This window comes from Crassostrea angulata, chromosome 10 (genome assembly GCF_025612915.1).
Source record: "Crassostrea angulata isolate pt1a10 chromosome 10, ASM2561291v2, whole genome shotgun sequence".
Lineage (NCBI taxonomy): Eukaryota > Metazoa > Mollusca > Bivalvia > Ostreida > Ostreidae > Magallana > Magallana angulata.
In genome coordinates, this window is record NC_069120.1 from 7203128 (window position 1) to 7226590 (window position 23463).

The 23463-nt window shown below is 34.8% G+C and overlaps 2 protein-coding genes across 5 annotated transcripts; one reads left to right on the forward strand and one right to left on the reverse strand.

The window, feature by feature from the left end:
* Nucleotides 1-454: 454 nt before the first annotated feature.
* Nucleotides 455-15079, reverse strand: LOC128164506 (mismatch repair endonuclease PMS2-like). 2 transcript variants are annotated; one of them, XM_052828389.1, is made up of 26 exons: nt 15038-15079; nt 14653-14804; nt 12522-12608; nt 12309-12411; nt 10505-10607; nt 10244-10413; nt 9999-10077; nt 9751-9848; nt 9356-9455; nt 9159-9243; nt 8680-8759; nt 8455-8566; nt 8155-8176; nt 7986-8010; nt 7591-7699; nt 6789-7492; nt 6070-6154; nt 5637-5736; nt 3763-3799; nt 3490-3620; nt 3274-3374; nt 3033-3101; nt 1444-1481; nt 886-990; nt 752-787; nt 455-591 (listed from the first exon to the last, which is right to left on the reverse strand). In XM_052828389.1, coding segments are annotated over exons 1-26 (2796 nt in total). In that variant the 5' UTR covers nt 15040-15079; the 3' UTR covers nt 455-528. The 2 variants fall into 2 exon arrangements, 1 of the variants encoding a protein (XP_052684349.1); XR_008240949.1 differs by lacking the exon at nt 455-591 and having other exon boundaries at nt 756-787; nt 1389-1481.
* A 2254-nt stretch (nt 15080-17333) lies between these two features.
* On the forward strand, nt 17334-22951 carry LOC128164504 (alpha-mannosidase 2-like). 3 transcript variants are annotated; one of them, XM_052828386.1, is made up of 3 exons: nt 17334-17478; nt 17920-17965; nt 19478-22951. In XM_052828386.1, exon 3 carries the CDS (start codon nt 19539-19541, stop codon nt 22761-22763), a length of 3225 nt encoding a protein of 1074 aa, XP_052684346.1. In that variant the 5' UTR covers nt 17334-17478; nt 17920-17965; nt 19478-19538; the 3' UTR covers nt 22764-22951. The 3 variants fall into 3 exon arrangements, with proteins under 3 accessions (XP_052684346.1, XP_052684347.1, XP_052684348.1); XM_052828387.1 differs by lacking the exon at nt 17334-17478 and adding an exon at nt 17510-17643; XM_052828388.1 differs by lacking the exons at nt 17334-17478; nt 17920-17965 and adding an exon at nt 18168-18307.
* The last annotated feature ends 512 nt before the right edge of the window (nt 22952-23463 follow it).

Sequence of the window (23463 nt, forward strand, 5' to 3'; positions counted from 1 at the left end):
AATTGATTTCTATAGCCAACCCAAGTTCAAGATTCATGTAATTAATTTTGAGGATTTTTATTTTGAAATACATGTATATACATTACACTTCTATAAATCAATGTATGGTTTATCTGATCAAATGCTGTATTAACATCAAGTTAAAATCAGGCAATCTCAAAGAATTTTTAAAGTTAACGTTAATTACTCTACAACTAAGAAAAGATAATAATATTCAATTTTTTCTTCTTCTTTATATATCAGTCTCTCACTATGATCATCAAATGAGCAGGAGTGATATCTCTTTTTACAATGTGACAATATGACACTATAGTCTGGAGCTGATTTTTTAATGTTTCTCCTCTATAAACTAAATTAAACTTAAGTAATTTTACACATGACTTTTATAATAACATTCGTTTACCATGTCTGCAAAAGAATTAAAATACAGGCTCAAAAGCAGAATAATTCCTCAATATTTTTGTGTGTTTTTTATTCTAAAAATAAGATTAACGTAGATGTACAATAAATTGAATCTCCATAGCAGACTTATTTAGGCACCATATTTAAGTTGATGAGATGTCTCATTGTTGGTCTTCCATGAGGGCAATTCTGAAATAAAAATAAATAAAAGCTTTTGAATATTATTATCACAGATTTTATCAGTGTTTTATTTGAAACTTTTAATTTCAATTCTTTAGCATGATACTTTTGGTTTCCCTGCAATAACATTATAATCTTTACAATTTTTAACGTAAGATAAAGTGCATACCCAAGGCTGTTCGATCTCTCCCATGTGGCATACAAGCTATCAAAATAAGCAGAAGAATAAACCAATTAGACAGATAACTTTATCTATTTTTTAAGATAATTACACAATATTTTCATAAGTAAACATTTTCTTACCTTTTTCATTTCTGATTTCTTGAGTGCAGTGCCTATCATGATTGATTTTCTGCAGGCTCTGGATGCGAACATCTGACGAACTCTGGAGGGACGACACATCACATTCTGGAAAAAATAAACAAGGGAAAACGATGAAAAGCCATGATCAATACAAGCTAAAACATGGGGCATTGTTCACATAATTTGTAAGAAATAATCATTATGTGTAAAGTAAATGCACTGGTAATGGTTAAGTACACATCTATCTAAACATAGAATTAAGAAAATCAATTTGTGATAATGCACAAACAGAACATGTATCATTGTCCTGCACTTTCTATTTTAAAGCATGTAACAAGGTCTTCTAATTACTAGTATATAAATATTGCTGACATGCTTAATAATTAATTTAAATATTTTAAAGACAGACATACAGATACATGTACTAGTACATGTACCAAGATTTTATATGTCCTTTGAATCTTTTTTATTAATAATCTTTAAAGTGGACAATGCATGCATACATTGCTAGGCAAAAGAATTAGGTATTTCTGGCACCATAATTTTGATGACACTTACAGGTGAGTCAGACAGCATGAAGATCAGTTCTTCTATGTCTGTAAAGAAAACATGAGGCCCATGAACCTTAGCAGTCAACTGAGTGTAATACATGTGCAACTGTTGAAAGCAGTTGCATGCAAAATTTGTGGAAATGGCAGAAAAAGATTATCTTTATGATATATCTAGACTGAGGATATCTGGTTCAAAATTGAAATCCATGAAAAATCACACATGCTTATCTGTACTAAGTGAACATATATTTACAGTAAAAATATGTTATTCCTTTACTGAGAACCTTATCATATAGTCCTTTGTGGATTTCCTATTGTGGCCCCTTTCTGATCCCAATGGTTTAAATCATGAATATAAGCCTCCCATTATGAAGAACAAATCTCTCTACATCAACAATTTAAACCCATTTTCATTTTCAGTCACTGTTCACTCACATATCTATATAAAAGCATGTTTCCATTATCATATTATTTTACAATGGTGACTACATTTATAATGGCCCCTTCCTGACCCCTGCAAGTCACAGTCTGAAAAAAATGAAACTTGAAACACCTTTGCAGCTTGCTTTACCATCAAATTTTAAGCATAATCTAAATCGTAATCATCCACAGAATTTTTCCTTTCCTCATAAATTGTCCCAATTCTGAGCCAAAGAACAAGAAACTCCATCATAACACACAACTTCAACATCAATTCACATTCCTTTCTTGAAGGAATTTTCTTGTTCTATGTAAATGTTAAATTAAACACCACATCTCCTTGCAATTCTGTATGACCTAGGAATTCGGACATAAATAAAATGTGTATTTTTTAGTTCAAAAGATTTTTTCTGTATAATATTGTATGTAAAATTGGACCCTGCCATACTGGCCAATCTATGACCCTAATGATTACTGAATGACCCAGGTTAGCTTAAAAAAATGTTGATGAATTCAAATAGGTATAACTCTATACAAGCTTATCTTTTAAAAAGATTGGTGAGCTAGCCCTGTAGCCATCATAAAACACAGAAGCAGATTTCTAAAACATTGGTTTAAATTTCTGAATCCATTAATTAACAATAGGAAGGCACAGTGGTGTGGCCTACTGGAATTGTGCTGGAGTGGGGTCTCAATTTAGAATTGTGAATCTAGAGTGGACGTCACATCGGCAATGGCATAGCTTATTGACTGTGCCTTAATCATTATGTAGTTACTGCAATTTCAATTTCGAGGTGAAAATTTTCAAGAACCATTGGTACTGTTTTTGTAGCAATCGTATCTTCTCGGGCCTTTCCAGCAAGCTCGGAAAACATATCCGAAGTTGTTTTCCGAGCTTGAAGGAATTTAAGATAAAGTAAGCTATCTATTATAATATTGAATATAACGTATAAGACCTTTAGCTACTGTTACTTTTTTACTTTTACAATAAAACACAAAACTTCATGTGAATATGATAAAGCGAAATTCAAATGGTACAGTTTATCTACAGTAGTAAAGTATTCCCAGAATCCCCCGCTACGGAGTCGAGCATGCGTATTCCAGTGAAAAGGACTAACGTAGTTGCTAGCGCTCAAGAGCGCTAGCAATTAGTTACTCATGCACCAGTTATCTAACCTTCTTTGCCAAAGGTCCAGTTCCTGCTGACTGGGATTGAGGTGAGCTTCACTCTCTGCATGGGTGGAGCTGTCAAAATGGAGAAAAAAACTTGATTTAAGTCTTTTTATACCAGTTATGTTTCACAAGCATTAGCTTTATATTACTGAGAGTAAAATGCATCTCTCTTCTTACAAAAATCACCAAAAAGACTAAGTCACAAAGAAAACCAAGTTTTGATAATTAAATGTAAATCACAAACCATTTTCATCAATGACAAAATCAAATCCATTTTTTCTGAACACCTCAAGGTTGTCTATCAGAGTGATTTCATTGCTGGCTGTCAGCTCCAAACTTTGGGGCCTAAAATCAGCGAAAGTTTACAAACATTTTATTCGGAACACTTCAGATACTAATGCCAAACTTACAAATTGCTACAGAAATGTGCCTTCTGCACCAGTGCAGTACTTAAGCTTACTGTATCAGCTTTTGGCATTGAATGACAGTGTGCTGTTGGAGCATTTCAAAATTGTATTTCTCATCTGTCGCATGCTGGTCCACAATAAACAAATCATCTTTTAACTTCACAATGATAAAGCCAAGATTGAACTGAAATATTAAAGACATTGATATTTTACTGTTATCTCATTAAATGATTTAAGATCATAAAATTTAATTTGATTTTATTTATTTTAGAGACTAAGATGTACCAAACGTTTTCAAACAAGAATCAATCAAATAATTGCTTTACCTGTCCAAGGATCTCCATCTCTTTAAACATGCTTTTTCTGTACAAAAAAGAAACACTGTCATTGAGCACATTGATAAGTATGTATTTTATATAGTCTTTTTTCATAATAACAATACAGGTAATTCGGATCAGTGAATATATAAATTGATATAAATAAAAAAGTCCAAGATTTCTTCTTTTACCGCTCCCTTCTTTTTACTTTAGATAGTTTGACAAGAATGAAAAGAAAATTTGATGTGAAAACCTGACATTTTTTATCTTTTTGGAAATACTCTGAACACCTTGCAAAATTTTTTAACATTATCACCCATGTACTTTCATGCTGTTTGCAATACAAAATCACAGTAGACTATTCATTTTCAGCTGTGTCTTTAAACCTTATGTGTTATAGGGTATACTGTAGTGAAAATTCTTTGATAATTTTATTCTAGTGAATGAATACAGAGTTGACATAAAACACTTTTATAAATAATGCAAACTAGAAAACTGACCGGTCAGAAAGGGCCCCGCTATGACAATTAATATAGAGAAGTGAAAAAAAACTTTGAATTCCACCCTCTTTATATTAACAATTTAACATTGAATCTTCTTTAAAATTTCAAGATAATTCCTGAATGTCTAAAAACTCTAAATAGTAACCTTGTATCTGCATGAAACAGGGATAACCTCATGTCTTATAAAAAAACTAAATTAAATGTGTATTTAAGAAAGATTTAAACAGGTGTTTTATAAAATGCAAACCTTCAGTGAATGCAAATACATTGTATCACCCAGGGTTGACCTCAACTTCAAAACAAACACCAGTTGCAGACAAAGGTGTTCATTAATCTTCATGTGACAGATAGAGATAAGCCTATAAATTTTCTGCAGCAGGCAAGATAATTTATCCCAGGGGATTAATTGTTCTGCTCTCTCATCCCTTTCTTCTAAATTTACAATAAGATTTTTTTTTTTCAGAAATGACAGAATGGGGTTATTATCTGATTACTGTTAAAATTAACAGCATTAAGGCAGAAAAAAATAAAATAAATAATTAAAAAATAAAATAGTAAAAAAGGATATCTTAATATATATCTTGATTTTAGAATTCAATAAAATTATCATAAATCATTGTGTACGGTATATTTTAACCAAAATAAAGTATGAACATTATATTTTAAATCCATATTTCAAGGAATGTACACAATACTACACATCATTCAAAATTGACCTTAACTTCAAAACAAAGTTCATTTGCAGACACAGGCAGTGCAGTAATTAATCTCAATGTGACAGATAAAGATAAAGCTTGGGATTTTCTTCCTGTGGAAGGTTAATTAATCCCAAAGGACAAATATTGCACAGCCTTCAAGAAAACAATGGTAACATTCTCAGCAGTTATCTCTCTTTGCCCATTCATTCTTATGCATAGTTAAGGAATCTACCCCACCACCCCAGCTCCAAACCAGAAGACATAGAGAACCCAACTTAGCATCAAAATATGTATTTCTGCCTACTGAACTACCAAACCAAATTTGAATTTAATTGGGCTACCACAAAAAAAGTTATTAGAAAAAAACAGAAAATTTGTGGACGGAAGAGTGACAGACGGACAGACAGAAGGACGGACGGACAGAGTGATTACTATAGGGCACCCACAAATCCTTGCGGGGCCTTAATAAGTGAAAAAGTGACAGAAATGGGAAACTAGGACATACCGGTAGTTTAATATATGTATGTAATTTACATACAACATAAACGTTTCTGATCCCAGAGTTATTAATTTGGAATGGACAAAATATCATTTCACAACTAAATATCGATTCAACTTCTCTCATTAAGATCATATGAATAAATCTTGAAATTTTTTTTAATTTGAGTGAAATTCAAATTACGAGATTTCTCTGCTCAGTTCCTCCTCGGCTGACTGGTTCTCTGTAGGGGAGATCACTGCACGGAACTTCCTGCACCCATCCTCAGTACTATCCCCCTTTTCTATAAATTATCAGAGAAAAATATGAAATATCAATATTTTCACAATATTCTGAGGATTCCATAGATGATATCTGCAGTTTGATTAAAAACTCCCCCTCACCCTTCCCTCTTTGTCAAGTTTAATGTTAGACTAATCTAATCAGACTGGTGATATCTGTTGGTTTATGTACCATAATTAGATTTTCATATTTTTTTTAATTACTGATTCTGTCTATTGCTTCAACTCACTGGCCACTGATTAACTTTTTTACAAACCTGACATATACTCTTGATCCAAGAAAGATGCATACATTCAAATATTTTCAGACTACAAACAAGCAGAAGATTACTTACTTGGCTTTGTTTTAAACTTCTCTTTAAACTTTTCAAATTTAAACTGCACTGTATTTTCTCTTTTAAAATGAGATTCTTTCTCATCCTAAAGAAATAAATCAAAGAAAAAAAAACAAACATCATTTTTCAACAATTTTGATAGGAGTCTAAAAACAAGTTTGTGAACAAAAAATCCAAATTGGATGGGAGTTTACAGAAAGATGTTTTGAGGCATGTATTAGAAAAGAACATACATGAAGATCACTCATTCATGGGATTTTATTTCACATGTCTACTAGTGCTAAATTTATTTGGGATACTATTTTGAAAATCATTGATCAGAAGGTTCTGTAAGTGTACTTGTTTATTTTAATTCCTCCTTAATCTCAAATTTTAAAATTGTTTCCTAGTCACTGCAATCTTATTAACAGCTGCTGCACTTATTTACATGAACTAAAAGTTTTAGATACGGTATTTCTTTATTATAAAAAAAATAGTAAAGTTCTGTATTTTTAACAACATTGGTTACTTTATGCCATGTTGTAGTATGCTGTAAATGTGGATATTTACTGAGTGCTGTAGCAGTTTATAGTCCAAGGTGAAATATTAACCAGCATAGGTATTTTAATCACAATATAAATCTTTTTTTTAAAGAAATGATAGGACAGTTCTCACGTCCCAAATGAAAACTGGGCTTAATATTTTGACTTTTACTGTACTTGAAAATAATGAACTCTTACCAGCCTCGTGACTGTTTGTTGCAAGCTTTGGGTGGGTGCCTCAATACCTGTTTGATTGGAACACTCTGTAGAGGATGGATACCTGGGATCTTGTGTCTCAACTTTATTATCAAACACAGAGTGAACAACTTTGAGATTACTTCCAAAAAACCTATCAGAGCAATCCAAAGTCTCCTGATTATTATTTTCTGAGATATTGTCGGAATTAATGGTTGAACACACTTGGTCATCATCTGAACACACTTTGGTATCTTCAACATCTTTTTCTGAACACTCAGGGGCGACAACATGAGCAATGGAAGACTTTTGACAGTTAATTCTATCACATGATCTGGAAATTGTGGACTCATCACTGTCAGAACACAAAAGATCTTCTTTATTTGACCCTGAATTAAGGTTTATTAGGGTCAATGTTTCCTGTCCCTCACGAAAGCATTCTACACTCTTTTCACAGTCTGATGAACCATAAAATATGACCTTGAAATCTGATTTTATAGAATCTCCATCTGGTCCAACTAAGAGTCCTCTCTCTGCAATACTCTTGTCTTCAGCACTTTCTTCCTTCATTTTTTCTGTGGATACAGTGATGTCATCTTCTATTGTGATAACCAGATCATTGACTATTTCCTGTTTGATTTCAGCAGTACACGCATTGCTTTCTTTCTTGGGTGATGCAGTAAAAAGGAATCTATCAAGTCTTCTCTCTATAAGTAAACACTCTCAATCTATATTACATTACCTTCACAATCTTTAGGTCATAGAACAGTAAAAACTGCTTAAGGAATACTAGGAGGATACTGACGCTTGGGGGCAGGGCTTCTTTCCTTTTGTTGAGGAGATGCAGCTCCTTGTTGCTCAGGTTTGGCAAACGCACTAGAAAACTTTCTCTTCAAATTGCTCAATGCTGAAATCTAAAACCTTAAGATAGTTCACATGTTGAACAGCATTCAATAACTCAATTTTCTAGGTGACAATACCATTTCTATCACAATAGCAATTGAATAGATTACTCTTTTATATTACTTTTTTCAAAATTTTTTTGAATTGATATCAAATAATTGTATATCAATCGTCATAAGGTTGAGAATAAAACATGTAAATATCTACTGCAAAAGTGCAAATCCTGGAAAAAAGAGAAGTTTTATCCTGATGTTTTAAACTTTACTTTCATACAACTGTAAGTACATATATTTTTACCTGATTTTTACTGTGATGGTACTGACTGTAAAGAAAAACCCCACTGAATGAACACTTCAACATACATTTCACTTAACCAAGAATAATGCAGACAATTAAAACAAATAGATAGAATAATACAGATAATCTTTATTCAGAAATTTTTTAAAAATTGCATACAGTTACATACTTGTCTGTCTTGTCATCATATTCTGCAAAATGATAAAATAAAAGATAAAAGTTTTCTCCTTAAACCATGCTCTTTAACTTCATTGATGGGGTGGAGAACTAGGGATATACAATTGAACTTCGATATCTTGAGCATTGATATCTCGAATACAATGGATATGTCGAAGTGATTAGTAAGTCCCAACCACTTATGTTTTAAGTACTTTACCCTCAATACATGTATCTCGAAAACTTGGATATCTTAAGTTTTTAAACAGTCCCATCTAGTCCAAGATAATGAAGTTTGACTGTATGTACTTACTTGTATCTGATGGGTCATTGGCTGAGGACGACTTCATTTGGAACTCTTTGTCCATAAAAGTGGCTAATGGATACGATGACACAGTAGGTTCATAAATCCTGACCAGGGAAGTCTGCAAAGAAAACCAGTACATGTAATGTGACTGATGAGTGGCCAGCAAAGAAGGAGCATTCTATGTTTGATGGTTGCTAGCAGAAAGAAATTTTCTCTTAACAAAATACTTACTTTGATAGTGGCCAAAAGAATTTTCTCATTTTCCATGAAGATCTGACGTTTGTCAGGAGTGACATTGACATCTACAGATTCTACAATACACAAGTCACATCATCTCATGTAGATATCATATAGATATCATGTAGATATCATGTAGATAGTATTCAATAGCAATCTTTTTTTGGCACGTCTTTATGTTTTCAATATTGACCCAAGAACTCTTGCATTATGTAGCATTTTAAATACATGAAGTCAATGTACAATGCAAACCTACAACTTACATCATCTAAAATGTACCAGATTTTAATTCTCTCTAAATTGTTGAACATATACCAATACATGGAACTGTACTCACACAAAATTAGTACAGCTTTGTCCTTTGCTTACCATATTAAGACAACCCTTATACATGTGTATTATTGACATTCAATTTGCTACTCTTGGTTCTGTTGTTTTCATCAGTCTAAAGAGTGCTTTAATTAATTGCCAACCTTTTTTCATGGTGATATGTAGAGCCACAAATGGATACTGGTGTCGATTATACTGATGGTAAATTTCATTCACAACCTTTGAAATCTGAAGAATAATTTGAGGCATAAAAACACCTGATATCTTGTTAGGCAAATCCAAAATTCTTTTAAGAAATGAAATAATTTTATATAATGTATTATGATAGGGGTGTTATCACCTTCGCTGAATCACAGGGTCGACCATTGATAAAGATAAACTGTCTGTCGGTGCTGCTTCTTCCCTGACCATGAGCACACTTAGACACAAAGCCTTCCATCCTGTCCAAAAATCCGTAGAAAATTTCATCATTAAACATAAGAAAGGAGCATAAAAGGATATTCTTTGAATTTTTAAAAAATAACAGCTCAGCCTGTGGCACCATGTTTGTAAATCATGACATCTCAGAAAGAATGGGAATGATTAAAAAAAAAAAAGTATTTTGAAGAAGACGACACGCTGAACTTGGAATTAACTTTAATCAACCTTACTTTATGTATAGGAATGAAAGTTTTAGAATGATTGAGTAAATCACTGCAAGGTTAGTGAAAGATTCAGAATAATTGTAAAGCAGACCTGAAGCAATCCCTGATATCTTCAGTGAGCTTGAGATTGAACTCATCCATAACTTCTTCACTTGGGTCATATTTCTTGAACTCCATAAGACTTTGCATCTTCAAAGACATATTAAATTACACTTATAAAGTTTCAATGAAAGCAGTTTAAATCCCACATATACCAGTAAACGATAAATATCAACATCCACAAGTAAGTGATAATTGGCTAAAATAAAGTACCAGTAACAGATGTAATTGATCTAATACCTGCTTGGGTCCAAACACATCAGCAATATTTTCTCTCAGTGTTTTGTTTCCACTGCTTGACACCACAGTTGATCTTCCACTACAAGAAAGATCAAATTCAAAACAATAAAGAATCAATGTAAAAGACTTAAAAAATATGGCTTGTTACAGTTCAGAATTCTCATTAAAAAATCATATTTTGTTTACATTTGGTATTCACATTTGTACTGGTAGCTCTTCACTGTAGGTCTGAGCATCATACTTACCCTTTCTTGGTTTGGTTGGAGCAGGTAATCCTGACCCCTGTACTAATTATACAGTAGGAGGTTAGGACCTGCACCATTTTACTGAATTCCTTTTTGATGTTTCTCTGGAACTCTTTATGACGGACAGGCAGAGTGGAGAATAGATCTTGTAGAAGTACTGTGGTCCCTCCCTGATCAAGATTAGGAATAAAGATTATGGAAGATCATATATTTGCACATGCATTACAATTGAAAACTTTGTGTTATCTGAATGAATTAAACCTGTCTGGCATGAGGGATCCTTGTCTTTATTTTTCCATTATAATCAAATTCCAATTTGGTGCCAACACTGGCATCTTTGTGTTTGGTTGTTACTGTAAGTGAGCTATAAAAGAAAAAACTAGAACTGTCCTAATGGGACTAATACCCCTGCAAGGCTACCAGGTAATTTCAAATGGGACAAATAATTGAATTGAATAATAAAGGTTTGGAACACATACAAATAAAAAAATTGTAGAATTGTAAAAAAAAAAAATAGTTAACAAAGAAAAATTAAAATCAAAATTGTCGGAATTTCACTTTAAATACATATGTATAACAGTAATACATTTACAAATTTATGTACCTGATGATATTTTTTTTATTTAATTGTTTTAAAGAAAAACCAACAAAATGACAATAACCCCTCCCTTTGCAGTAAATGGAAATACCGGTAGCCAAGCAATGCTCTTCTGTTGATAAAACTTTGAATATCTTTCTAATAAGAGTCGACAGATGCAGTTACTGTGGAATCATTAGAATTCGTGGTGGCTCAATTTTCGTAGTATTCGTGGGTAGCCCTCCCCTACGAATTAAATCATCAACGAAAACAATTTTAGAAAGAGTTATCTGTGTTACTGAAGCAGTAACAGACACATCCACAAAATTACATCCCCGCGAATAAACAAAAAATTCACAATCCACGAAAATTGGCCCCCGGCCACGAATTTAAATGATTCCACAGTAGTTATTTCAAATTTTCCTCACTTTCTCCTATGGTACAATGGAACTCCACATCAGAAAATTGATCTCATAGGACTATGATTTTTTTTATGAGCTTGTTAAATTTAATTAACTCCCAAAACATTACCATAATTACCATACTATGTAAAAATATGTAAAAAAGAAAATTTAATATTACAAACAATTTTAAAATTGCCAAAACACTACAATCACTTCACTAATTTTGAATTTCATTTAAATTAATACCCTATAGGGTCACTTCAATTTACTTTACTAATAAATTTAAACAACTTCTAAAAATAGTTAACTTCTTTATTAATAATGATATTATTTATTTCCTTATAGTGATAGAAACTTTTGGTTTACATGAAACAGTTTTAAAATAGTCCCAAAACCACCGCCCATTTTACAGATTATCAATTTTCCCTAAACACATGCTCCATCTAAACCATGGCTCAGATAATGGCCCCCTTGGGACAAATGAATTCAGTCACATTTGTCTTTGATGTTCTCATTAGCTCCTAAGAATTTATCATTAACAAACAAAAATTTTGCATTGTCAGTTGATAGAATACTTATAAAAAATAAATTTAGTTAAGACATAAAGACAAAAAACTTATAAAAAATAAATTTAGTTAAGACATAAAGACAAAAAACCTCCATCTGGATGTATTTATATAAATATACTTTAGAGTGTTTTAATACTATTAATTAATTTATAAAATCCGTAAGGATTACCTCCCTTACTTTTCAACATCAGTGTACAATATATATAATAAGGAAAATGAAAACTGTCATAAAATCATTAAAACTTGTCTGATCTTAAAAAAAATTGCAAGTGCACATCTTCAGATGGTGATCAACATATGTGCAAATTTTCAGACGTTCCATATCGTCATAAAAATTCTATAGGGGGGACAAAGTTGGGTCTACAGACAGACGGACAGGGTGAAACCAATATACCCTCCTAAACTTCGTTTGCAGGGGTATAAAAACAACATCTCTAATCACTCTCTCAAAAATTGTTAATTCATCTTAAATAGTTTATTTTTCATGCACATCATACATCATGGCAATGGTTTACCTGAGAGCACACAGAGAGCTCAGTGCTTCCCCTCGAAAACCAAATGTACCAACATTTATCAGGTCAGTAAAGTCCTGGAGCTTAGAAGTGTGATGCTTTAAAGCTGCAGGGAAAATTCATATCATTTAATAACATGCCATGCATGGAATTCATCCACAAAATAACCGAACTATCGGTACAAGCCAGTAAAGAATGGGACAAAGGGTCACATACTTAGTCCTTCAAAGTTATTTTCTTCCACTCCACTTCCATTATCACTGACTTCAACTGACTCCAGCCCATAGTCCTTGAGTTTTATTTCTGAAAAGCAAATATATACATGTATGTATGTTCACGTGTAAACTTCAAATTAATAAAATTGGGTAATTGTATTCAGCACATTGGGGCGCCCACCTTCCATCTCATCTCTCGTATTCCAAGTACCAGTAAAATCTTCCCTTAGTAGAACACTCAAATGATGTCGATTTTTCTTTATTTTAAAGCATTAATGCTTATACTAATGTCGAGAAATATCAAGCCCAATAGTAATTACTCTGTCAAACAGTTTTGATTCAGTCGCTTTAACAATAGGCGGTAGAGCTTTCATATATATCTGCATAATATCGCTTGGATTTTGTCAATTTTGCTATAGACCTAACTTTGAGCGGTTAGAGCTTTGGTTTTTATTTCCTTTGGACATCACCAAACAATAAATCTCTAACATGCCATTGATCCTGGAGTCTAGTCTACTCTTGTAAGACTAATTTTGGCTTTGAAATGCCATACAGGGTAGCAGTGTTTCACAAAGACTTACTCTTCATATTCATTAATACCTGGGATCATCTAGAAATTGGACTTTTTGAGCCAATGGCCAAACTGGCCTAAACATAATGAACAGGGAGTATGCGACCTTCCTGTATATGTAAGTTTACATGTATAGCCAATGGATTCAATTGTCCATACTGGCTGTTTTTAATGTGAATTATATGATATGAATATCATATATACGTTTACACACGGCTAAGCGCTGTCTGAGAAATGTATATTATTCTAAGAATTATGACAAGAAGGCCCTTGATTTGTAATACAGACATTTTCTATCACTTCAATTTCTCCAGCACATATATTCCCGATATATTGTTATTTATCAAGCAAAAATTTCTTGCCGATTTAAATATAAGAATAATGCATGTACTACCATACATATGCACAAAGGATAACCAAGTTAAATGAAGTTTTCCTCTCCAGTACCCGTTACATGAACGAATACTTATTCAGAGTATGATTTCTCCCCGTAGATGGTGGTTCAGGGCATAGCTGTCTGACGTTGAAATATTTCTTTTAACAATATGATAATTCTCTGTACTATAAGAATAATTAACTATCTCTTTATTGCAAGAACTTTTTTTAACATCAGCTAGCCGCGTAGCTGCTGTTGTACCCCACTCCCTAGCCCCCCCCCCCCCACCCCCCCCATGTTTTCGAAATAAAATAAAGCTGATTTCTAGTGGAATTTAGCATTGTATAAAAATAACATGAAGTTTAATGACAAAAACTTAAAATTGTATTTAATTGTACACATCAAACAAACTTGAAACAAAGCTAACAGTATAAGAAATGTTTTATAGATTTCTTTCTCTCATTCATTTATCACCTTTATTCTCATACACTCATGTTTCTAATAGTTTTCCAATGAAAAAAAAATCCCATGTCTAGCTCAAATCAACTTATTGATATCAGGATTATTTATTACTTTGTGTATCATCCTAGTGTACCATCATTGTTCGCTTCTTAACCCAATCTGGCAGAGTGAAACAACGTGCCCGATGATAATAAAATCATATACCTCGGTAATCGATAATTTAATTTACAAACAAAATCTGTTGCACGAGCGTGTCGACGCGCTGATTACAATTAGCCATAAAATTTTAATTAACATTGTTCTCTTAATCAGTACACCAGCATTTGCAAGTCACACTACTGGCGTGCGACCAGTTCTCGCCGAATACCATTTCTCGCCAGTACATTGTGACATCATTTTTCGTCTATAATTTTATGTGTTGATAAAGTGACGTCACAATGTACTGGCGAGAAATGGTACTCGGCGAGAACAATCGCACGCCAGTATAGATTTAGCTGTCAGATTTAAAATTCTAATTCAAAGTCTTTCATAATCAATTTGTTTTGACTCACATCAATGAACCTATATAAAATATAATTAATAATACTGCCTAAGCCATATCAAGCAACTTTAGTTTGTTGCCCTCTGAGCCACATAATATAAGTATAATATGAATCATTTCATATCTAATGCCTAATATCATGTTTATGGGATAATCGATAGCCTCTCTATTCCTGTACTTGCCAACAGATGTAGCCCCTGCATCAATGCTATTTTCCACCAACTCTTTCACTGCTGTTGCAAGCGTTAATACAACTTGTCCAGAGCAGATTCTGTGAACCGATTTTTTATCAATTGCTTTGATTTCTTTGGCCAGTGATGCATGTTTCTCCTCCCTGCAAACAAACTTGAAATAAAACTCTAAGCCTATATAAATTTTGTAATTTAGATTTGGCGCCCTTATCAAGTTTGTTATTTTCAACACAAAAATAAACAATAACAAACTTAACAATTAAAACATTCCTTAATTTATGAAGTTAATCAAAAGAACATTAAATTCAAAGTTTTTTTTTACACATGATGAAATATGATAAGCTACAAAATACCATATTATAATTCTGAGACTTACATATGTGGGCGAAATGAAAGTAAAAACGAAGTAAAAGTACGGATGAAAATATTTATTTGTTAGTTTGTACAACTTTTATTCTCGGTTAAGATGAAAATGGGCATTCCGTCAGGTTATGTTATAGACTCTACCGCTTGTATTTATATAATAATATAATGTGAAACTCACCCAAATATTTCATGCAATAAAAGTTTATAGCATATATAAAAATCTTCCCCTTCACAAAATATGTGGCAAACTTTTCTCTTTTTAAACTGACTTTGTATAAGAAGTGGGAAAATATAGCTAAACGTTTAAAAGTGGACCGTAAACCCTTGGCTTGCGAAGATGTCTTTTAAAGGAGGCTGCAGTTACTTGAAATGTTTGAAGAAAATGATGTCAATTTTATCATACATAAGTGGCTTACATACGAGATTATGATAGACATTTGAATGACATCATAGTGTAAAAAGCTGATACCCAGCTACTTGAAATTGTACAATAATTGTTCCAAAATAACACACATGCATCTCATAATAAATTACAACTATAAATGTACCTATAATATTTGCGGGAATTTTAGAGCCCTCAATTTTACTGATTATATGGCACTTAATTCAAACTACTCTAACTGCATAAAGTGTAAGGTTTTGATTTATGGTTTATATATTTTTTTAAAATATCAAAAGATATATGGCATCATCAAAAGGTAAACTTACAAACACTGTATATCCAGAGGGTTTTTTCTCGCGTGTCACAAAATTTGAAAAAAATGGGCTAATTTATTTGCGCTAGTCTTCTTTTTTTTTTGGTTATCAGAGACACAAGTATACGTATTTAAAAGCAAACAATGTCGGTCAGAACAGAGCTATGTATTTTTGCACTGTGAAAGTGATCGCAAAAACGCGAAAATTGGATCACTGCAAAATCAAAACAACCAAACATACGGTAATTTTTCTCGTTAATCTTAAGTTCAACTTTTGAACCCAATATTCGTGTATTAATTATAACTGTGCTCAGTGGAACTAGGATGTTTATAACCACTTCTTTTTACTTTCATTACGTATAAAATATGTCTCCTTTTAAAACAGTCTTTGAATCATAACACTTATCTAAATAGTAATTTTCGTTCGTTTTTTTTTATTATAGCTTTTTTGAAATCTGATTACGGCCACGTTAAAAAAATAATTTGTTTACCCTATCCCGACCGACTGATAAAAACCAACCCGATTCAAAATATTTTAATGGTAATCTGAACATTTTCTCGGCATTGAAATTGAGCTTTTGGAGATCTTTTGTTGTTGATTTTGTCCAACAATTTCTCTACCCGCCGACACAATGTTCAGTAAGGCGGTTGAGGGCCACGCAAAAACAATTTTTCAAAGGTAGCCTTAGGATAGCTTATGCAATATGATTTTCCTAGATAATATCTTATTTTTCTCTTCTCAGCTATTTTCAAGAAGAATGTTTTACATAGTCAATGATAAAGGAAAGATTAACTGCATGTGCTTCATCGATATCATCAATGTTTGATCGTGCATTGCTATCATGCATGTATCAAAATTAAACACCCTCCCAAACATCGATTCTTTATCACGTACATTGACAGCTGCACATGTTTCACTTTTCAGGGTTATATAAAGTACATATATAAACGTATGTTTATGTCTGATCTATTGTTAAAATACACATGTCTCATAACTCTATTGGATAAATTTGCATTACATCCATCTCCGTATTGAATACCAGAGGTGATGAGAGAGAGAGACTCAGAGAGAGAGAGAGAGAGAGAGAGAGAGAGTATAAAAATAAAATAACAGGTAAACTTGTAATTTGTGTCAATAGCTGGTGAGCCCCAGCAGTAACCCACCGCCAGTCTTTTCTTGCATATACGCTAACACCGGAGATGTGTTTACAACACAATTGTACAATAAACAATTGACTCTCAACACTAAAAGATTTGCGTGTTCACCGTGAATTAGTTTTTTGTTGTCAAATTAAACAATAAAATTCCTTCTTTGGTAATTCATGACATATGGATATGACAGCAACATTGAAGAAAAAATACATGTAGGTCTACATTACCCGAGTTAGCAGGTTATGTAGATCTAATTTTTTTCACACACACACACACACACACACACATATATATATGGGAGGTTGTTTAAATAAAAACATATATATCAGTCGTATATAAAGATGATAATTATTCCACAAAAATATATTTTATAGTATTTGCTCATACAACTGGTAGCTTAAGCCGCCTTTAAGCAATGAAGCAAAATATGCATAATTTACAAAAAATCGACGAAGCGTCCCGTCAGTCGATTTAGAAATAAAATCGCCCACCACTTCCGCGTCTTGGATCCGCTCCGTCTTTCCTGTGCTAATTTGAAGCGCCAGCCATGAAATAGGGCTCATAGGGACACTGCGAAAGCCTTGCTATGTAATAAACAGACGAGGTACGTCACTTTCATTTATCTCTTACACATGCATATCGTGATTTGCACAAAAGCCAACTGCTTGTAAACAAACAAAGCGTATGGGAATAGACATTGTCAAGAACTCTATGAATGATGCCTTTTGTATCGATTACTATAATGCAATGGCGGATTTACATGAAGAAGGTATGCATATGTGAAGTCTGCGATTTTGTTAGTAAACAGAACACACACACATGCACGCACATACTCTCTTTCTTTCTCTCTCTCTTTCTTTCTCTCCACCTGCGTGGGCTTGCAAGGTTACAAATTTTAGGCAACGTAAAGAATGATTTCTCCTGTACGGTTGGTATATATTTCTAGCAGGACAGAACAGAACTTAAAGCCAAATACCTTAAACAAAAATACAATATATACATCATTATGTGTGTATATGTTAAGTTTATCTATTTTACATTGCAGATGATTTACTTTGATGACTAATTTGGCTCCAGTGGATTCATTTGAGGTAATCAGTAATAAGAAGATATTTGACTATCGTTTTGTGTCCTGACCAAAGGCCGAGATAAAACATAGTGAAAACGTTCTTATCACAACTCGGTGGTATATATAACATGGAAACTTGGATATATTGACATGTCCCATTTACCTGAAATATATTGCTTAGGAAGGCCATCTTCAGTCAAGTATGTCGTCTGAGCTACGCGAAATTTTTTAGAGTACACGGCAGGACTTTTAAATGCGAAAAATCATTGTAAGTGACCCTGTCAATATACCCAGGAGGTTCCTTTCATTGAGTTGTAGGTTTGTTGTTCTATACCGTGACGCGTGGAAGTGGTTCTGTAAAAAGGTAATGGTCTATTCCATGTAAAACTGGGAATCCATCGTCGATTTGTAATCTTTTTAGTTACGTTTTTTAAGTACTTTATGTTTCGTACCTGTACATACACAGTACATTTTTTCAAACACATCTTCGTATACATTTTTCAAACACATCTTCGCTGCACATTGTCATGTGTTTAGTGTTCAACACGTGGCAAAACTACCCCACTGCTTTTTGATAATATCAACGACGTCAATTCAAAATTCATTACCCCCAGGAAATAAATTTTATGGGGAACTTGATTGAAGACTGCATAGCTCACTGATTAACTGCCGCGACAGATTTAAAATAAGACAAAACGATCCACCGGACCAGAACTAAACATCCAGAATGTACACGTGTATTGGCCTTTGTAGGGTTCACAATTTGTACTTACTGGAAACCTGTTTTCGCTTCTTGGTTTAGGAAATTAAATTGGCATTTGAATGTGCCATGTACGATTAAGAAATATGAGATCGCCTTACAAAGTGAATAGAGTAGCCTACTCATAATTGAGGGCGAGTTGTACCGAGAGATATCATAGAGACAAGGATGAAAAATGCTTATGTACTTAATATTTTATTACAGAACTGTAAACATATCTTTGTGAGGGTATATATAGGGGGATACATGTAAGTATACTGGTCGATTGACTTTTTAATTGTATTTGAACTTTGGAGCAATTTTCTTATGTATTGGAGTAACCAGGCGAGGATCCAGAAATTACCAAGGGTTAAGGTCTTGCCGGGGAGGGGATTACCTATTTTCGGTAAATTTACTATAGGAGTTTAAAGTTAGGGGGCGGGGCGAACCTGCCCGACTTCTCGGCTTCAGACGCGCATGGTGACATCTTATCCAGACCGTCATGGACCTAAAAGTTATATTTACCTTTATAGCATTGGTATCCTCATTATCTCTCCACATTTGTACAACATGTCAACATAGTTTTTGTGATAAATTGTATTGCACCCCCCCCCTTTCCCCAAGCACAGGTGAGAAACGTTCATAATTGCCAAGTTCGACATTAAATTTTACTTTTTTGCACAGATTGGGTCAAAATCCTGGGAATCGTAATATTTGAACGGTTTTATTATGCGAGTGCGAATTTAATGAAACGTACAGTTTGAAATAACATAAGTTTTATCTGCTTCCTTGCAGATGAGACAAGAAAGGAAATGAATAGCTTTTTTGGATAACTGCTGTCGGAACAGGAGGGACAATGAAGCTCAGACAGCGCGTGGTGCTGACGTCACTAGTTTGTGTGGCCCTGACAATTGTGGTGCTCTATAAACTCTCGCAGAGAAAGTCAGTGACTGAAATGATTGGGAATCTTCCAAGGTTTAACTTTCCGGGAGCTGGCGATACTCTTGTGTTTTCCGGTTCCTGTGTTGGCAAGCGAGTGACGTCAGACTATATGGTGGAGGAAATGTATGACGAAATGAACTTTACTACAAACACAAGAAAAAGTGGTGGGCTCTATGTTCTTCACGAGAAGAGCGAGGAATATAAGAGACATCAGAAGAAAGGCAACGAACCATTACAAATCATTGTAGTCCCGCATTCTCATAACGACCCAGGCTGGCTGTGGACCCTAGAGACCTACTACACGGTCAGAACACGGAGCATCCTCACCAACACCGTGCTGTTCCTTGAGAAATACCCAGACTTCCGAATGATATGGACAGAGACCGTATTTCTGGATATATGGTGGAAAGAAAGTCCCCTTGACATGCAGAACAAGTTCAAGGATCTGGTAAAGCAGGGTAGGATCGAGATACTGTCCGGGGGATGGGTGTCGGTAGACGAGGCCACTACTCACTACACCGCTGTCATTGACCAGCTGGTGGAGGGGCACCTTTGGATCAAAGAAATTCTGGGTGTCACTCCAAATATCAGCTGGTCAATCGACCCGTTTGGATATTCCACTAGTTTACCCTACTTGTGGTATAAATCTGGTATGAGCGACATGACTATATTACGAGTTCATGGTGCACTAAAGCAGTACATGGGTCATCGTCACGTAATGACGTTCAATTGGCGCCAACCGTGGGACTTACCGGGGAAAAACGACATTCTATGTCACGTGGAACCGTACACCTTGTATAACATTGAGTATAGCTGTGGACCAGACCAAGAAGTGTGCGCAGTGATGGACTTTGGGCGACGAGCTGGCCTTCCTGATGATAAGAATCAAGCGATTCCCATCGGGGATGGCGGTAGGCAAGCCAAGAATCTTCACGAGTATGCATCCATGGTAGCTGACCAGTACCGGAAAAAGGCAGCGCACTATCAGCATGACGTGCTACTGATGCCTCATGGTGACGACTTTAGGTACATAATGGATCACGAATTCCAATCGAACTACGTCAACATGAAAAAACTCATGGATCACATAAACTCGAGGAAAGAGCTGAACATTCAGATGCGATTTGGAACAGTGGGTGAATATTTTGACGAGGTTCATAAGAGTATCGCCAAGTATGGTCAGCCCGACAAATCGCTAACGGGGGACTTCTTCACCTACACGGATCGAGACGATGAGTATTGGAGCGGATATTATACCTCACGGCCGTTTGACAAACGCATGATTAGGTATCTGTTAGAAGTTTTAAAAACAGCCGAGATGTTGACCTCGTTTGCCGTGTATCGGGCGGAACAACAAGGTTATCCCTACAAAAATGTACAAGCTGTTCTGAAAAACCTACAAGACGCCAGACGTACCCATGGTTTGGTACAGCACCATGACGCAATCACTGGAACCTCTGCTCACCCGACGGTGGTGGATTTTGAAAACAGGATTACCGCCGCCATTACCCAACTTCAAGGGGTTATCTCAAGAGACATTGAAAGTCTTCTCTTGAAAGAAACGGCGAACACGAATATCAACATCGCTCCAATCCACTTCCAATCCAAACCTACCGATCCTTTGGAGAAACGCACCGTCGCAGTCTCAGAGTCTGGAACACAGGTTATCTTCACTAATTCGTACACACAAAAGCGTAAAGATTACGTCAGTCTGATTGTCAATTCTCCAACAATTAAAGTTTTCGATCAACATGATAAAGAGGTTCTGGGTGTCCAGATCAATCCTTGCTGGTATAACCAGAAGACTATCGCTAAGGGAATGTTTGAAGCAATATTCCCGGTAGAAATACAAGCTATGTCCTTTGCAATATTTGTCCTAAAAAGATCGAAAAATAGCTCCCCTCATTACTCTGGTGTGAAGGTCATCAACGGGAAAGTTATTTCTCCATTACCAGACATATTCAAGCCAGAGGAAGCCAACCCAACCCAAGAGGGGTTTACCGTCAATACTCGGCAGTTAGATGTCACTTTTTCCAAAAAAGGTTTATTAAAATCAGTTTGTCGGAAAGGAAAAAATGAAAAACTCTGTACCGATATTAAAGTAGGTTGGCATTGGTACAAAGGGGTGAACAGCAACGCATATTGTTTTGGAACGGACGAAACGAAAACGAGGCTGTTCGTTGAGGATGTGATGGTGAGAGTTGTATCCGGTTTGTACAGTACCACGGTGATTATAAATCACGCGTTACTACAACACACCACCACCATTTATAACACCAATGATATACACGGAAAGTATGTGTACATCGAAAACGTGGCTACCTTACTGTTAGCAGAAGACAGGGACAAAGAACTATTCATGGAGCTCCAAACCTCGGTACAAAACCCGAACATGCAATACTATACCGACTCAAACTCATTCCAGTTGATCAGCAGGCAAACACGGAAAAACTATCCAATGCCTGCTAATATTTTCCCAGTTACGTCCATGGCAGTTCTGGAAGACCCTGAAACGAGACTGATGGTGCATGTCGCCCAGCCTCTGGGTGTAGGAAGCTTCCGGTCCGGTTCCCTTGAATTTCTGATTGACCGAGTTCCCACCTCCTCAGGAAAAGGTTTGGAGGAACCTGTGACCGACAATAAACCAACTGTCAGTAAATTTATTATACAAGTCGAAAGTTTCAACAAAGAGGAACCTCTGACCAAAGATCACCGGCTACGACTAGCCCATCCATCAATGGAGAGCTTCCTTATCAATGACTTCCTTCAACATCCACTACTTCCGTTCGTTGCCAGCCGGAAATACGAAACGAAAGAACTTAGTTTCTTAAAGTCAGACTTCCCGTGCAATTTAGTGATAGCGAACTTGAAAACCTTTATATCTGAACAACAGAACTCGCTGGGTACCGGCTTAACACTGCACCAGCGTGAGCCATCGTGCCGGGTTTCCAGTGCGAATCCACCGTGTTCATCTGCTGTGTCCAGACTCAAGTTGTATGATATATTCACTGATCTCAAGATTAAGAATGCGCAGAGAATGTCTTTAACGTACCTTCATGAGAAGGAGGCATTGACGCAGAACTCAGAAGTGAATATCAATAGTATGGAATTAGAATCTTTTAAAATCCAATGGTCATAGCAGGGTCTTATTATATATGCATATTTCATAAATTCACCCATAATTTATTTCATTTTGCGTTCATTAACACTAAGATTTGTTGTACATCCCGTACATTATTGGATGTACATGTTTTATTGTTTACGAGTTTTGTACATTCCAACTTATCACAGTTGTTCAAACAATTAAAAAAAGTATAAATATGAGAATTATTTTTATTTTCTATAGTACTGAGTACATCAATAACCAGAGCTACAGTGACTCATATAACTGTTGTGCCGGTAAGTAACAGATCGGTGGTTTTTGGCCGTTTTAAAATTATATCGATCTCCGACAGAAGAGCTCTGTATAAAGATATATGTAAAAAAGAAAGTAAAAGTAGAATTTTAAAATTTAAATATTTTTTTTTTTTCTGCACCAAGTAAAATTTGTAGAATAGATCTAATTGGTAATATGTTGACCATCCAGCCTCGCGACTGTATCCATTTATACTCGTAGTATTCTATAAAATAATACATTAGTTTTCACTGAAGTTAATTGTGTAAAGCTTGAAGGGCTGTTGATCAATCCGAACGTGCGTATCAGATTTACGAAGGCACGAATTAACTATCATCTAAGTTTATGTCCCGGCTGACCCTATCAGCTCCAAATACAACTAAAACGTTTTAATAAACTTGTTGTGCTAACTGGGTTTTCAAAAAAAAAACCAGAAGCAGCGACG

What these genes read in the sequence shown, in the direction of transcription:
- LOC128164506 (XM_052828389.1), bottom strand. An exon ending in TGCAGGGGCTACATCTGTTG is followed by an intron (nt 12,609 to 14,652) that starts GCAAGTACAGGA and finishes TTTGCTTTTCAG; the next exon opens with AAATAAAACTCAAGGACTAT. An exon ending in AAATAACTTTGAAGGACTAA is followed by an intron (nt 12,412 to 12,521) that starts GTATGTGACCCT and finishes TTTTCCCTGCAG; the next exon opens with CTTTAAAGCATCACACTTCT.
- LOC128164504 (XM_052828386.1), top strand. Translation starts at nt 19,539, where the DNA reads ATGAAGCTCAGACAGCGCGTGGTGCTGACGTCACTAGTTTGTGTGGCC.